At 31.4% G+C, this 18,550-nt stretch overlaps 1 protein-coding gene across 2 annotated transcripts in view; it reads right to left on the reverse strand.

Moving 5' to 3' along the window:
• Positions 1-775: 775 nt before the first annotated feature.
• Positions 776-18,550, reverse strand: part of LOC114326314 (serine/threonine-protein kinase 10) — a 99,597-nt gene continuing 81,822 nt past the window's right edge. For both annotated transcript variants that reach the window (XR_007698853.1, XM_050654205.1), the window contains one exon: positions 776-13,827. Coding sequence is in view for 1 of the 2 variants with exons in the window: in XM_050654205.1 (XP_050510162.1) it covers positions 13,690-13,827 (138 nt within the window). In the remaining variant the exon portion in view is untranslated. The remainder of the gene's footprint in view (positions 13,828-18,550) is intronic.

Below are 18,550 nucleotides of genomic sequence, written 5' to 3' on the forward strand. Positions count from 1 at the left end.
AGGCAAGAGGGTTTGTCCATAACATGTATGACTTGAAGAATCGTTTAAAATTCGACAATTTTGACTATTTTGTATCAGGAGAGCAGAAAAGCAAGAGGGTTTGTCCATACAATGTTCAGTATTTGAAGATTAAAGTTCGACAATTTTTACCATTTTGTATCAGGGGAGCAGAAACGCAAAAGGGTTTAAATTGTTCCGAACTTGAAGAATCACTTAAAATTCGACAATTTTGTATCAGGAGCAGAAACGCAAGAGGGTTTGTCCGTAAAATGTTCAGGACTTAAAGAATCGTTTAAAATTCGTCAATTTTGACCATTTTGTATCAGGAGAGCAGAAACGCAAGAGGGTTTGTCCATAAAATGTTCAGGATTTGAAGAACCATTTTTCGACAATTTTTACCATTTTGTATCAGGAGAGCAGAAACGCAAAAGGGTTTAAATTGTTCAGAAAGGATCGCTTAAAATGCGACAATTTTGCGTCAGGAGAGCAGAAACGCAAGAGGGTTAGTCCGTAAAATGTTCAGGAGTTGTAGAATCGTTAAAAATTAGACAATTTTGACCAATTTTAGGTCTGTCTGCACATTAGTCCCTCTGTCCTAGTTTTTTTTTCATTAACTCAACTTCTAACAATATGATTTAGTATCAAGATAGCAGAAATGCAACAAGATCGTCCAATTCTAGGTCGGTCTGCACATTAGTCTTATGTTATTTATTAAATTAGTTTATTTTCATTACTAATATTACCAGGCTAGGTTAGGAAATAATAAACACACGAAAAGTATTTATAATTTTATTTTAATAATATTAATGGTAATAATATATGCACATAAAAAATAAAATACACTGACTGTACATATTTTATGATACAGAACAGCGTGACAGCAACTGTAGAAAACTATCAGAATAAAAACACCGCAGTATCACACTGTTCCTCCTTAACAAAATATTTGTTAGCTTAACATGAATGCTTTTATATACATCCTTAAATTTAAATATTAAAACTTCTATGTTATAAATAATACACATCTAATATTTTTATACATCAGACTGTCGCGTCAAAAATCGTACAACGAAAAAACATTCCGAAAACTAAAAAAAAATTAAAATATATCGCGAGATGGAATCTGTGAACATATTTTTATATATAAACTACCTAGTAGAAATTCATTCTGTTCAAAATGATTTACGGTTGACGAAAAGATCTGGCAACAATGTATTTTCTTAGTGAACAATGAAATTATACGACGCTAAGTTCGGTTGTGCCTGATCAAATCCCTGTTGAGCTACTTTTGGACAAGGAAAACATTACCTACTTAGCTACTTTCTTTAACCAAATTTACAACGAGGGAAAAATACAAGATGATTGGTTGGAGTCACTGTTTATAAGATTACTAAAGAAAAGCAGGCTATCAAATTATACAAAACCGAGTATTTTTTGTATGCAAAATTAGAATGTGTAATCAGCAATTTGGATTTAGAAATGGTCTAGGAACAGAAGAGGCACTATTTTGTATGCGCGTTCTGTTACAAAAACGTTGTGAGTTCTGAAGAATTTTCGATTGCCTACAGGCAGCAGGACCAATACGATAAGACTGCTAAAATACTTATATTACAATCAAGTAGCCTCTATCCAAATTAGATAGTCGTAAGGAAAACCTTCACCTTGTCATGCAAGGTAAAATATTGGGAAAAAGAAGTGTGGGCCGCCGTACAACTTCTTGGCTTAAAAACCTACGCCAGTGGTTTGGGAAAACTAGCACTGAACTATTTCGTGCGGCTGTAAATAAGACAGTGATTGTTAATATGCTGGGCAAGATGAGAGCCAACGATCGAAAAGCGGTCTCGGCACCTTAAGAAGAAGAAGAAGGAAAAACTGCCCATCAAACGTGGAGTACGAAAGGATTGTCTTTTGCCCTAGTCTTTTTAATCTATACTCTGAAGAAATCAAAAATATCAAATACGCTGACGATACAGCCGTTCTTGCAGAAAATTTCAAGATCTCCAGACACTAGTAAATCTAGTCAGTGAAACAAGTTATCGGAGAGACCTTAAAATTGACATTTCAAAGACAAAGTGGAGTGCAGTTTGAAAGATTAATATAGATCAAGGTCTCCTTTCTCCTAATGGAGAGAAGACAGAGCGTGTAAACCATTTTAAATACTTTAGCAGCAGGCTAAAAGAAAATTGTGGCTCTAATAAAGAGATAATATGCAGAATCAAAATATCACTATGAAACTTTTATGACCTAGAAACCTAAACCAACATTCGAAGAGATTTCGAAACAAATATTCGCAAGAAAGTCCTGAAATCTTGTGGTCTATCCTATTATAAGATTGTGAAACATGAACATTAAAAACCATAATACAAACAACAGTCGAACCCGCTTATTAGAGTACCGGTTATAGGAATATCCCGGTTTATGGAATATAAATTCAAGGTCCCGAAACGTTCCATTTACCCTTTAATAAATTTATCCGTTTATTGAAATATGGTCTAGTAAAATAATACCGCTTAATAGAATAATTTTTTCAGGTCACCAAATAAATTTTTAGGTACAATTTCTTAAAAATTTAAATTTTGCCTGGTATAATGGTTTGTCGATAAGAGCTTCGAAAGCCTGCTGTTTTGTATATTATTACAGTTTGTCAGGTACCTAATAAACTCTGTATTACTGTGTTATGAGTAAACGCTCCTTTCCCACAGAAAATTCAATCGTTCGCCGACAAGGTCATAAAATAATTTCATTTATCTACAAATTTCTATAGGTACATATTGACACCCACTTGGCTGTTTTAAGAAACAGCATTTTTCTATAAGATTATTTATTACCAATAGTTGATCGTTTGTTCGGAAGTCTTTTCTAAAACTCAATTCCAATTTACTTTCTAATCGTTTCGTAATTATTTTTGTAAATAGATTATAAATTTTTATTGACATAAAAAGACCTAAAACCATATGCATATACATGTTGAAATATGTAGTATGTACTACTATTATAACGTATATTCGGTACACTTATTTCAGCTAGCCACCAATGATCGGTTATTAGAATATCCCGCTTATGAGTATATTTTTGCTTGACACGAAGGCCATTCCAATAAGCGGGTTCGACTGTATAAGCATTCAAATAATTCCACAATTATATTAGTGCTATCGACAGATTCTAAAATATCGAGGGTTTTGTACATTTCCAATGAAGATATTATCAAAATGATGTATTCAGAACGTCTGCTTTAACATCATAAAGAGAAGAAAAACAGAATACTTCGGCCATATAATTAGAGGACATAAACACCATCAACTTCGCCTTATAATACAAAGAAAAGAAGAGGGAAAGAGATGGACTGGTCGAAAAAAAATTTCACGGTTGCGTAATATTAGACAACGGTGTGGTTCAACAGTAGAATTATTTCGCGCAACAGCCGATAGAGAAAAGTTTAAAAAAATTGTAAACATGATAACGGTCAATAAAGAATAAGATATAAGAAATACATTATAGTAGTTTGCCATAAATGTTAAGTAGAAAGTAATACGTTTGTTTCAAATTTCCATAGTGTAAGAATGCAGTTAATTTAAGTAGATTTATACCTTATAGAAGTGCGTTAATTTTTGTATTAGGCATATAGTATTACATAAAATAGAAACGTGGCAACTACGCTGGACTCCAACTACACCATTACGCAGTTTGCGACGTGGAAGACGAAATAATTGCATTGCAATGTTGCCATTTACAGTGGTATACGCCTAATTCAGTAATTAACGCAATATGGATTGTTTAAAAACTGAAAAGAGTAGATTTCAAGTATTGACTGTCTGCCTGGTCTTCAAACACGGCCAGTTTTATACAAGATAAATGATTTAACTTTCTATTTGTCTATATTTTCGCATTTACTTATTAACTGCGCTGATAAGCTGGTTCGAATCCCAATAGAAACTTATTTTTTTATTTTAGTTTTTAAACACATCAAAGAAGTATATAACGAAATAAGCAATTGGTGTTGAGATTTTTTTGTAAGTTCTTATTCCAAAATAAATAATTTTCAATAATATTAATACTCTGTACATTGCAATTAAATTAAAAATATCTAAACAAGACCTACAAATATTCAAACTTTAATCAATTATGCAATCAACTCGGTTCATTTTTTAAATGCAACTTGAACAATTGGTACAGACATATAATTTCAGTCGGTTCCTCGTTGCTCTTGAGAAAAATAGTAAATAAAAATCCTACTTTACTAGAAATCTTTTTCTAACAATTTATTTCCAAACAAGTATATTATGTTCTATGAACGATAACAAAATTCCTGATTTCCCACGAAACGATAGACCTTACTGAGCATTCAGAAAGAATAGGTAAGAGTAAAAGTAATATTTCACTTCACAACAAGACATACGACGATTTATTATCATTACGTTCCAGGACTTTTTGAATTGCGTGGCAACATCGCAATCTAGTTGGGAGCATTATTTAACATTACACAGTCCTAAAGGTGGTCGACTTTAGTTTTTGCGTTTCTATCAGCACAAAACTGTTTATATGTATCTATAGGAAAAGTCAAACAATAAGGAATGCACGTAATTTTCTCGAGCATTTAAATTTTTCTATTAGCGAGCATTTCATTGGCTAGAATTAGTGACGAGTTTATAACATGATGTCATTATTATATCTGGTGAGATTGTAAATGGCAACTGACGTCTGTCATAATATTGGAGGTTAAATATAATGTCAAATTATTGTTTCCAAATTATATGTTATTTATTTAGTTTATGTTTTAACGACAGTTTATTTTTTAACCATCTTCACTTTCCCTTCCCTAGCCTTGATTGGTCGATTAGGTTCGTAATAAATTTTTTGTATAGTAGGTTTAGTTAGGTGTTAATTTTAAGAAATGTTGTGGGCTAAATGGGCACATCTCCCAAAGGCCATAAAAGAAGAAAAATAATCAAACAAAAGTCATACATAACCTTCTATAGGACAACATAACTTTGACAGTTATATTACAGATAGTTATCTTTGTTTCACAGTCTTAAAGACAAAGGGAAACAGTGTAGCCGGTAGTTGCTATGGTATGTAAATACATATATGTTCTTATTTGGCAACAGCGCTTTCCTGCTAAACTTAACGGTAGCAAAAAAACTAATATATGGGGAAAAATTTGTTTGCCGTCAAGTTTGTACCGGTGCGGTGCATTAATTCTATGACGTGTACGCCTAATTGTTTGACTTTTTGTTTATAACATTTATTTAGGTACTTTCACAATCGTAGAAGATGAATAGAAAAGTTGATCTTTTTGAAAATTTACGAAAAAGTATTCACACAACACATTTCCAAAAGTAAACAAAGAATCCTTAAGACGTATAGCTCAATTTGCTTGGATTTTTTTAAATACTCATAAAAGGTGAAAATGTCTTATTTCTGCAAGTTAAAGAACTTTTTAAGATCTACAACTTTTATTTGAACATTTTTGAAGTTATACTTCTTTAGGCACGAGGGTGAATTTTTATTTTCCCGGGCACACCGACAATATGTTATTAGTCGCTCAAACGTTATACGGGATCTGATTGGGTGTTAAAATCATCTGTCAATAATTGTTCAATATGGAGATTATGGATAACCAAAAATGTTGTGTATATTAGTTTTTATTGTTGTGATGGCAGAGAAAATAGCAAGTTTATAATTGTAGTGACTTTTTAAATAGTTTTTAAAGGCGACAGGTACGTAATTAATTGTAAATGTTTCAGTATCCTAATAAAAAATTACATAGGTACCTACCTATTTAGAAAATTTAAAATGAACCTACCAAAATAGTAGGTAATGCTTTGATTTACATAATTTGATTAGCATCAAAATTTTTACCAATATTCACCTAATATATTGTTATTCCACAAAATATTCCTTTAATTCCACAAAAATCAAACTAATTTGATTAAATTCATATAAGTAATAAACAACTGTCAAAAGTTTATGGTGTAAACGTTCAGTTGGTGTATATTCCCACAAGACAGATACGCGAAGGTGGCGCCATGGGAAAGCACTTTCGATCCCCAATGCAAATTACTATTTTGTTATTTTTTTTTATAAATTTTATGATTGTAAGTATATTATTATATAAAATTTTTTCAGAAAATACGTATTTAGTTAAAATTTTTGGCAACAATTATTGTTCAGAAATCATTTCTTTGTGGCATTTTTCAATGTGTTTGTGTGCGTGTTTTATTCTTTTATTTTCTTAATTTTTGGTATTGTTTTAATAAAAAATTTTGGAAAGTAGTAAGTATTAAAATTAAATATAAATACACTGTTTAAAGTATATTGATTCCGTTGAAAACATATAATAGAAGTATAACTTCTTACGTGCGTACAAAGTACACACATTCTTTTTTTCTAGAATATATAATAAACGTTTTATAGGCAAAATAGATGTTTTTCAATTTTTATGATTGTTAAAAAAAACAAAGCTTGAAAATCTTCAAAAAATTTTCATTAACTATCTCTCATATACTTTATAGAACCTTCAAAAAGCTGTATAAGATTTTTCGAAAAAATGTTCACAGATAGACTGGGCATTAGGTATGAACAAAAAGTGACTTTCTCTATCTCGAATAAATATAAGGCGAACCTTGTTCTTTCTTTGGAACTTGTAGTGTGAATACATTTGAACACCTATATAATGTTTGTTAAATCAATAAAAATATTTTTACACTCTTTAGGGGGTTAAATCACAATCAAAGCATATTCTAATAAAAATTAACCATATTTTATTGTAAGCCTAATAAGAAAATATTACTTTTCAGATATATAAACATAAGTAGTATCATGTATTTCGATTTATCTTTTTAATAACATTTACAATCCATTTCGCGACAGTAACAACAAATTGTTTAAAATACTCAGTCTGTATAAAATCATATTTACATTCCTATCTGCAAAACATGTTTATAAGAGTGACTATATATTTTAACATGTATGTACAAGACCTTTTTATACGGGGCGTCTCCGACAGTAATATGGAGTATTGCGGTAGATAATTCTTTCAGCTGTTTTATGACAGAGTTGTTGTAGGCATGAAGATTACTATCTTTTCCCATGTAAAGTCGGGTCCATAGATATTTCGCCCGTCGGCAAATTCAAACAGATAACATTTGTATTGTTATGAAATTCGAGTAAACCGATGTCCCTTTGTGATAAGGCACACGCCGGTATTTTTACAACCGGGTTACTCATTGTAAATCATAAATCAATCAGTTGAAACACTTGAAAATGTATACTTGGGCATTAGTACAGTTAAAATTGTTAGACGATTATATTTAGATGAAATATTAAGCAATAGAATTGAAACTTTTTTCTACTTTTAAGGACAAAACAGCAAGTTCATTAGCAGAACGTGATTCAAAATTATTCTGCAGATTATATTTGAAGCAATATTTGATTAAAACATCTCATTTTTGGTGGTAAAAATATATTAAATACATATATTAATTTGTCTGGACTAAAGGTGGTAAAATATGGTCTGGAGTTATATTTTTGTTTGAATTTGCCGACGGGCGATAGATAGATGGTGTCAACTTTACCTGCTATGTCCCTAATAGACGGAGAGGCAGCGCTGAAAAATCTCTTTGAATTTACTAAAGCTAGATTTTTCACAGTTCATTACTGTGAGTGTGTAGAGAAACATACTACGGTCGGTCAAGCGAAACGTAGAACAAGGGTTACTGAGAGGGTATCAAAGTTGCTTTGCTACGAAGGTAATTATTTCCATTTACTAAGGCTGAAAATCAGTACACACATTCTAAATTAAATATAAATAAAAGTTATTACAGTCAGTCAGCTGTATGACGGGACAGAGCCGGTCGGTCGGCCCCAATAGTCGATTGAGGAAATGAAGCATTTTGGCTCGCAATTTTTTCGTCCAGCATGGATTTACTTGAAATTTTCACAAAAGGTAGGGAATAGTCCAAGTATCAAAACCTTGGGGGTGATTGCCACCCCATCTCGGGGGGTGAGAATTTTTTATTAAATTTTAACCATGTAATTCGATGGAAAAAGTGATTCTAAGAAAAAAATGTTTTTTACATTTTCTTCGTAAAACTAATATTTTTCGAGTTATTCGCGCTTGAAAATAACAGTTTTTCGACGAAAAAATCGACTTTTTAGAGGGTTTTTTTGAGAATATATACCTCAAAAAATATTCTATATATTTTTGGCGATAAAAAGTTTCTTCAAAAATGATTTTGTAGGATTTTTAAAGAGCTATAAGACTGAGTAAATTAAATTCCGTAAGATCCCTTAGTTTTTAATTGGTGCGGGTTTAAAGGACTCGAATAAGGAGGTGTTTGCTGGTAAATAGAGGTTTTAAACAGCTATATCTGGCTAACTATTCACTGTAATGAAAATCTATGCACAGGGTAATTTTAGTCATTAACCTTCCGATGACCAACCTTTTTTTGTTACACGGATGACCAAGGGGGGGGGGGAATGACCCAGGTCAAAAATGACAAATAACAAAAAAATAAAGTTTTTTTTAAATTTTTAATTTTTTTTGGCATGGACTTTATGTCATTCAGCCAGTCACAAAATGAGTATTAGTGTCATGTGTAGTGTGTATGTTGAGTAAGTGTCTTATTACTTTGCAAAGTCGACGTCATTAGCGTAAAACTACTTGTAATTACACATAATAGACGCTATTTTACTAAACATCAACTTCAGAATATATTTTTTATTCGTAAAATATAGGGAATTTTTTTTATTTCAAAATATGAGGATATTTAGAATGATATTAAAGTCAAATAAAAAAATAATGAGTTAAAAATTAAAAATACTTTTGAATTTATTAAAGAAAAACATACGCTGGGGTCACAATTTCCCCCGCTTGGTCATCCGAAGGTTAAAAAAGCTACAATTTAGTAGTTTATAATTTTTTTCGTGTCTTCAGTATTTTCGGAGATACTTTGAAATAAAAGGTGAAAAATACCAAATTAATTGCAAAAAATCAATTTTTCTTTAAACTCCAATTTTTCCAAAATTAGGCATTTTAAATAGGTCAAACTCCTTGAGTGTATTGATAATATAAATATAAAAAGAACTACAGAACGGTGAAGACCAATTTTAAATTAGGATCGTACTTAGGGGGTTGTTTTCACTGATTGTTTCGTAGAGAAAAGCAGGTACTGACATTTTTTTGATTATAAGTCGCTTAATTTTCATGCTAGAAACTTTTTATTATTTTTTTTAATGACTAATTGTATACTTGAAAAAAGATTATTTCAGTTTTCCTCGAAAAATGCAAATTTTTCCCATTATTTGGTTTTGAATATTTCAAATTATGAATTTGACGAAAAAAGCTAACATGCCGTATCTCGGTTTGTATTGGTCTTAAAGATATTATAGGAAAAGAGTTTGGTATGTGTTAGTAAAAGATACAATTTCGATATCTACAGTTTTTTTTGATTAAATGCATATTTTTCGAGGTATTCTCAAAAAAACCCTCTAAAAAAGTCGATTTTTTCGTCGAAAGTTATTTTCAAGCGCGAATAGCTCGAATAACATTAGTTTTACGAAGAAAATGTAAAAAAACATTTTTTTCTTAGAATTAATTTTACCATCGAATTACATGGTCAAAATGTAATAAAAAATTCCCACTCCCGAGATGGGGTGGCAACCACCCCCAACGTTTTAGCGTATGACAGCGGCATGATATAGAAAATGATCCTTGGACTATTCCCTACCTTCTATGAAAATTTCAAGTAAATCCATGCTGAACGAAAAAATTGTGAGCCAAAATGTTTCATTTCCTCAATCGACTATTGGGGCCGACCGACCGGCTCTGTCCCGTCATACAGCTGACCGACTATAATAACTTTTATTTATATTTAATTTAGAATGTGTACCGATTTGCAGCCTTAGTAAATGGAAATAATTACCTTCGTAGGAAAGCAACTTTGATACCCTCTCAGTAACCCCTGTTCTACGTTTCCCTTGACCGACCAAAGTATATTTCTCTACACACTCACAGTAATAAATTATTAAAAATCTAGCTTTAGTAAATTCAGAGAGATTTTTCAGCGCTGCCTCTTGGTCTATAAGAGAGCAATGACACAATTATTGTCGTCACCCTCTTCAATCATCCACCGATTACTGTTTAAAAAAGAAAAATTGAGTATTTTCTACTTGCATATTTTTATAATCTTTGCTTTTTAAAAATACCAGAAAAAATTTCAAGAAACGAGAAAACAGACGATGCGAACACTGAATTTTGTCACTCAAATCGAAGAAATACACAAAGACGGAATATTTTTGCCACCTATTTTGTCTTGAATAACTCGTATATTTATTTTTATTTCAGTTCTTACTAACAGTATATAACATCATTGGAAGTAAGTAGTTATTTCTTGGTGTTTCAGGTTATCGTCTCAATTGTCATTTATTTAGTTAATAGAAAAAGACTGTTTGACTTGTACACACTTCTATATAAATCTAAACGGGAAAACATACACCAGTTCCCGTTTAGATTTATTTAGTTTATTTCTTGTCGTTCATTACTTCAAAAAAAACCTCGAGCAAATTTCTCGTACTTCTGTCTCGAGTTGGCGCCCAACTTCTTCTTCTTTACTTATCGTACTTTTCATATCCTTTTTATTTTCAGTGGTCTCATTTTGTCGCATTGAGTTTTGTATTAAAAAAGGTCTTATTTTCTTCCTTGTTTATATCATATCATTATCCAATATCTTTGTTTTCATATTTCAAAGCCAATATTCAGTGTAATAAAGCTAGCCCGAATCCGCACTTGAGAGTATGTGTCTCTCCAACAGCTTTAATTGGTTCTTCTGAGCTAAGCCCTTCTCAATTAATATCTTCAATAACTTCCCTCTTCTACTTCTACCTCAACTTTTACTTTTTACTCCCTCTCAATCATAATACCCAGAGTCTTGGGTTACAAATTGGCATTATTTTTGTTCTTTATAAAGGTGTCTTCTATTCCAATTTCTGCTTCAAATCTGTCTAAACTGCATTTACCCATCTCTTTCTGGGTATCTTATCAATCTTATCCTATACTTCCTAATTTTCTGCCTTATTTTGGATCCCTGCTACATTGGCTAAGATCCTAGACCAGATAGACGGCTTCATGTAGGAATTTTCCCACCAGAGTCTTTACTTGGTCTAATATACTTCTTTTTTCACTTTCCTCATTCTTAACTTGGTCTGTCCATCGTGTTGGACTGTTGTACGGAGTTGAGTCGTGGACTCTCACAGACGATATCTATAAGAAAATTGAAACTTTCGAAATGTGGCTTTTCGTCGAATCCTGAAGATATTTATACCGACTACGTTACTAATCATGACGTTTTATTAAGAATAAAAAAAGAGAAAGAGCTGAGAAAGAGATAAGGATTGCTGCAACTAATTTTACAGGGAAAAGTTTACATGGACTTTATTGTTGAAAAATCTACGTACGTGGTTCAATACAACAACCACAACATAGATATATAAACAATACTAAAACTTAAAATATGTATTAACTCGATATGTTATTGACTTACTAATCCTGGTATTTTCTTTCTATTGACTTCCTATTTTAGTATGGGTAACCACATCCTACTGAATTCTACCGAGAAATTTGCGACACAATTGGTTTCATTTAGCATAATTAAAGCCGCTTCTTTGATTTTTCTCTTTTTTACTATCTGTTTCTTTCAAGACTATACTTAAATCTTTCCACTGAACTCTATGCTCATTATCCCATGCGTGTTGACATATTTGAGATCTATCAAATTATCTATTTTTAATATAAGACTGATGTTCACTTATTCTAACGTTTATGGTCTTGATGTTTCACCTAAATAAAATTGTTCGCATTCACAAGGTATTTTATAAATACAATTCTTTGTTCATTCTTGTTCACTGTTAGGTTTAGTTTTAGATAGAATAGATCTCAACGTGTTTGTTGTTTTGAATGTTGTTGAAATGTTGAATTTATTTCCTATTGTTTTAAGTTTCTCGGATAGTCCTTTTATATTATGGTATTGATATTTTCCTCGTATTATTTCTTGTGAATGCTATAGGATCCCGTTCTAAGTTGTTCTGTTCCATTCGATCCAATCTTGACAATTCCTTATTTATAAACATGTTATGATTTTCTTTTGTGACGGATATTCTTGAGTTGGGGTTGATTTCATGTAATCGAATGAACTATCTTTCAATACAGTCGTCCCAGGAACGCAACTAAAATGTATAATATATGTCTGAATTACCGATATAAATGAGTCAGATTAAATAAATTATCAGAAGAATTCTTTTACTAAGCAACAACATTTTTGTTTAATTCATTAAAATTTTATGTATTTTGACAACGACACCCGATGTGGGCGTCGAAACGTTAATAAAATCATTTTTTTAGTAAAATTGTTTCTTACTTCCCTTCAAAACTAGTTAATTAGAGTTTTAGGTGCAAATTTTGAACATCTAACATAACATGTATTACTTTCATCCCAATAATGATGATGAAGACGTAATCTTACTATATCTATATAACAAGTATGTCTAATTTTTTATTGATCCAGTAAAGGAATTCGGCTGTGTAGCGAAAAGAAAAATCACATAAAGTGAAAAACGTACCAACCCAATACCAGCAGGGAATGCTTCATGTATGCGCACCAATGTCGCCTTTTCAGAAATTTTACAACCAAAATGATTAAATGAGGGTATACAGTGAAATCAATCGTAACAATTAACTTAAGTTCCATACAAAGCCGGTCCTTGACGGCCAGTATTTAAGCTGCAAGAGGATAGCCTCATTACCATGTTAAATTCCATAAGAAAACTTTAAGAAACTCTGATATGCTTCTTTTTTTATCATTTCAATGTTCTGCTTGAATGGCAAACAGGATGAGGATTCGTTGGAAAGTGGGGAGGAACGTTTTAACATAATACATGGCGTTTTAACGTAAAACGTGTAGCCAAAGATGACGTTTGACATGTAAAACATGACATTTGGCACGAAACGTAACGTTTCACACAAAACATGAAGTTTTGGAATGGCAAGTGAGTTTGTGACATAATGACTGATGTAAAATGTCACGTTTCGGGCTAAACGTCACTTTTCACGACTCTTTTCAAGTCAAACCTTACGTATTATGTCAAAACTTTACCCTAAATCCCATTTAAATGGACTCTCATCCTATATAGTGTTCGATCTTGACCTTAAGAAGATCAAAACATGAGTAGAATGGGTCTTAGCGTTTTCTTGTGGAAATTAATAGGAAGAAAAGGAAGTCTCTTTACAGCTGAGTGACAAGAAATAGTAGAAGAATAATTATACACCAACAACAGAACACAAAAAGCATTGAAACAACTTCTGAAGAAATAATCTTGGAAGACTTCAGTATGGTGTATCTTTGTAGAATCACCACGATACTTTCTAGAACCTTTTTGTCATAAAACTGCATGAAGAATTACTCACAACAACTTGTCAGATTACTTTGGAATCGCCCTCATATAACCCGAAGAAGACGTATCAACCTTTACTCGATTAATATTGTATAAAAATGATAATAGTCCATAATTTTTTACTGATTGTAATCTCATTCATACAAACGATAGATAAAATTGTTTCCTAACGTCTATTTAACAGGCACTTTAACTATTTATCCAATGCGGTACGACGAATAATGCACATAAATCAAAACTTATCTATCCATCCGACGAAAAACTGTTTCTCTTTGAGCCGGAGTTGAACTCCGGTAGATCTGAGGGCAAAGCTAAGGGCGTTATTGGACCGTAGATTCTCTCTTGCTCTTCCAATTGTTGGGCGAATGCTTCTTCCAGTTTCTGAAATTTCAAAAAAGTATTAGTTTAAGAGAAAAAAATTGTGGAATAAGTTTAAGAGAAGATTTACCTGTACGCAAATACTGTTTATACATATATGTACACATAAAAATTGAATAAGCGAAAAATACGCCTGTCAATGGGAGCAGGAATAGGATATTACCTCCGAATTCTATCCTACTGGAATTTTTTTTACATAAATGGAAGAATACTGTACCTTTCATTTGCAATCTGCAAAATTAAAATCGGTTAACTATCACGGTGTCAGGAATGTTTTTAAATAAACATTAATTTTTGGTGCTACGCGCAGAACAACGAATACGTTTGCTCTGATTGGGCATTCCAATGACCTTTAATAATGATTGATAAATTTTAATTTTTAGTAAATTTCGATATAGATAAATAAATTTGTTTATTGCAAAATAAAAACACATATTCTGTCCTTTGAAGTAACACTTTTTTAGCAAAAACTGTTTATACATATATGTACACATAAAAATTGAATAAGCGAAAAATACGCCTGTCAATGGGAGCAGGAATAGGATATTACCTCCGAATTCTATCCTACTGCATGGATTTTAATGAAATTTTAGGGAAGTGAAGATAATTGAGACCTATGTCTAACAGTGGACATAAATTGGTTGGATGATGGTGATGATGATGAAATATGTATATAGACACAAAAAATTGCTTCCTTTGTATAAAAGCTGTAACATATATAACATATACAGCACAAAGAATATTGTATTATACAATTGCAATCAAAATCTTTTCATTTTATATAATTTAATGCAATATGTGCCAGTGCCAGCTAAAAACTAAAGGCGAATAACAGTTGCTACAGTTAAGTGAATGTTAGATGAAATATTGTTTGTATAGTGCAAGGCAAGATATAACGTTTTTATTGTTTTGTAGGAATATCAAAGTAAGAATATCTACAAGAATTTTCTCTTTACAACATTCATATTCTCATTAAACTCTCATCAAATAGTGCAACTATCGTTACAGATATTCTTAGGAAAAAAAGCAAAGAAATTCTGATGATATCTAAAGAGAGGAACAAAGATTTCAATACGATCAAGAAATTGCGTCAATAAAATATTTATGAAACATAAAATAGTGAAGAAAGAAATATACGCCAGTAAATGGGAGCAAGAATATGATATTACCTTCGAATTCTATCCTACTGCATGGATTTTAATGAAATTTTGGGCCTTGCCTCTATTTATCTCCTAATTCAAAGTCTACCCTATGCCGATGTGTGCTTTTATCTTGGGGGGTGGTTCCCATCCCTTCTTAAGGGTGGAAAATTTTTTGGTTAAAATTACCACGGAATTCGCTAGAGAACTTAATTCTAAGCAAAAACTGTACTATATTTTTTTTTGAAAACTACTATATTTTTTCGTGGTTGAAATTTGGCCATTTTCATAGAAACATTCTTTTCGAACGGTTTTTTATAAATACCTTAAAAACTATGCATCTAACTAAAAAAACTATTTTGAACATTTTTGTAGATTATAAAAAAACAAAGAGACACTTGCCTTCATAAATCTTCTAGTTATAATACAAAAAGAGATATGGTAGGTGAAAATAGTTTGTTTTTTGGTATATTCTCAAATTCGTGTATTTAACTCAAAATAACAGAGACGGTCGATTTTAGGTGTATAATGCTACTAATACCTTTTGTAGTGCTTAAAAAGATATTTAAAATGAGCTATATTAAAGGTCCATTACATTAAAACTAAGCTAGATATGCTGCAAACAAAATTGATAACTAATGTATTTTAAGAAAAATTGAGAAGTAATTTTAACCCCCCATCCACCAAAATGTAAATGCATCATTTTCCTTCCACAATACCTTTTATTGTAGTGTTATTTCTATGCTCAAAAAGTTGGACGGGTTTAAAATGAATGGTTTAAAAAAAATATCAAATTATAGAGCGCATTTTTAAATTTTCTTAAAAATCTTCCTTTTTCTCCATGTAACTTGAAAATGATAAGAGATAGAGTAATGAAAAATAAGAAAATTTTTTGAAAAAGCCCTACATTTTTGTTTGGTATCTTTTTTTCGTATCTCTTATCTTTTTCGAGTTACATGGAGGAAAAGGAAGATTTTTAAGAAAATTTAAAAATGCGCTCTATAATTTGATCTTATTTTTTTCAAAAACCATTCATTTTAATCCAGTCCAACTTTTTGAACATAGAAATAACACTATAATAAAAAATATTGTAGAAGGAAAACGATGTATTTAAATTCTGATGGATGAGGGGTTAAATACGGCGCACATGGATTCGCTCCCAACCCCTATAAAACCACCTTTATTGTACACGAGTTGGCTCCGAAACTCATACCCGAAAATTAAGTTATGACCGAAGGGTTAGGTCTTCCTACCTGAACCCGGGAGCGAATCCATGTGCAGCCGTTAAATATACTTCTCATTTCTTCTTAAAATACATTAGTCATGAACTTTTTTGCAGAATATCTCGCTTAGTTTGAATGTAATCGACATTTTTTAGTATTGCTCATTTTATAGGTCTTTTCAAGCACTACAAAAGTTATTAGTATCATTATACACCTAAAATCGACAGTTTCTCTGTTATTTCAAGTTGAATACACCGATTTGAGCATGCAGCAAAAAAACAAACTCTTCTTACCTACCATATCCCTGTTTGTATTTTAACTAGAAGATTTATGAAGGAACCAATCTCTTTGTTTATTTATAACCTACAGAAATATTTTGTATGTTTGTTAGATGCATAGTTTTTAAGGTGTTCGCAAAAATCCGTCCGAAAAGGTGTAATTTTTCAATGAAAATGGCCAATTTTCAACAACGAATAACTCAAAAAGTCGTGAGTTTTCAAAAAATAATTATAGAACAGTTTTTGCTTAAAATTAGGTTCCCTAGCCTCTTCCTTGGCTATTTTAACTAAAAAAATGTTCACCCCCGAGGAGGGGTGGGAAACACCCCAAGATAAAAGCGCACATCGACATAGGGTAGACTTTGTTTCTTGAGATATTCTCTCCTTACTGTGAAAATATCAAGTAAATCGATGTAGTAGGATGGAATTCGGAGCCAAATACCCTCATTGACTGCCCTAATAAAGAATGTATCGATGGAAAAAAAAAATTAAAAAAGTTAAAAGTGAATGCCATAAAAGTACTGTATCTTGACTTACACTGTACCTACGTACACTATTATGAAATTTTATATAATAGAGATTTTAAAAATTATATTTCCTTAAAAATACTAAATTTTTAAATTTAGGTTCTGAAACTGATTTCTTGTGTCATATCGAAGTTAAATATCATATTTATATGGGATTAAGTCACAATTTATTTAATGACAATTAAATTTTATATTTATTATTTGGAGTTTCGTTTTTATTTTTGCTGTCTTTGAAGTATGTTTCATGCTCGTTTATTCTGACACTTAGCAGTATTGCTGTTTGTCCCGCATAAAATTTGTTGCATACACATGGTATTTTATAGATGCAGTCCTTTGATCCTGTTTGTACTTCACACATAACAAAAATATGTCGTCGTACAACTTCACCAGTTTTTCTAACCAAACGCTCGTAGAGAGCGATTCTCAGTTTTTACTAAATATTTTGCCTTCTGTTCTACTACGAGAGATATACAGAGAGTGAGAGTTTCAGTACTTTCTCAAGGTTGGCATCCATGTATTATTAGACCAGGGTGCATCTGTAAAAATATTAGTGCATTTGGATGTTGAGAGGTGACTCATATTTTTTTGCAGAAATTGCTTGAAAATAACTCATAATAATATTTGAGTTATCCCCCCTCTCAAAAAGGTCCGGAACATTGTTTAAATAATCAAAATGTCAAAAAATGAAGGAAAAATCAGATTTTTTTCTTCGTTTTTTTTATTATAACTTGTAGGGCCGGTTGTTCGAAAGCTAATCAACAATGATCATTATCAAATATTTAATTACTGTCACCAACTGTCAATGTCAACTTTGTTTGGGTTGCTAAAAACATAATATGAAATTACTTAATCAATTATGTTAATAATTGTTATGTTAATTGATTAACTAATCTCACAATTTTAATCAATTATGTTTTCAGCAACCCAATAAAAGTTGACATTGACAGTTTTGGTGACAGTAATTAAATATTTGATAGTGATCATTGTTGATTAGCGTTCGAACAACCGGCCCTTAAAGTATTAATTTCCGAGAAAAGTTGCACGGACATAAAAGTTGTGTAATTAAATTTTCTACATTATAGGATTGGTTAAAAATTAAAAAAAAAAAAACAAAATAGCAATACATAATTGCGAAAAAACCATAAAAAAATAAGTATTCGCATTTTACGTTTCTCTACAATTTATGCTACACTTACGACCTTCATCTTTTTCCCACAGAAACTTTATGATATAATAAAACAATACTGTAAATTTCATTAAGATCGGTTGAACAGATTTTGCAAAATAAATTTTGCAATCAGCTCTCGCAAAAAAAAATTCATTTTTTCAGAATGTTGCAGGACTGAAAATAAAGCACAGCAAGTTGAATTTTTTTTACATAAATGGAAGAATACTGCACCTTTCATTCACGGTGTCAGGAATGTTTTTAAATAAACATTAATTTTTGGTGCTACGCGCAGAACAACGAATACGTTTGCTCTGATTGGGCATTCCAATGACCTTTAATAATGATTGATAAATTTTAATTTTTAGTAAATTTCGATATAGATAAATAAATT

Source organism: Diabrotica virgifera, chromosome 6 (assembly GCF_917563875.1).
Source record: "Diabrotica virgifera virgifera chromosome 6, PGI_DIABVI_V3a".
Lineage (NCBI taxonomy): Eukaryota > Metazoa > Arthropoda > Insecta > Coleoptera > Chrysomelidae > Diabrotica > Diabrotica virgifera.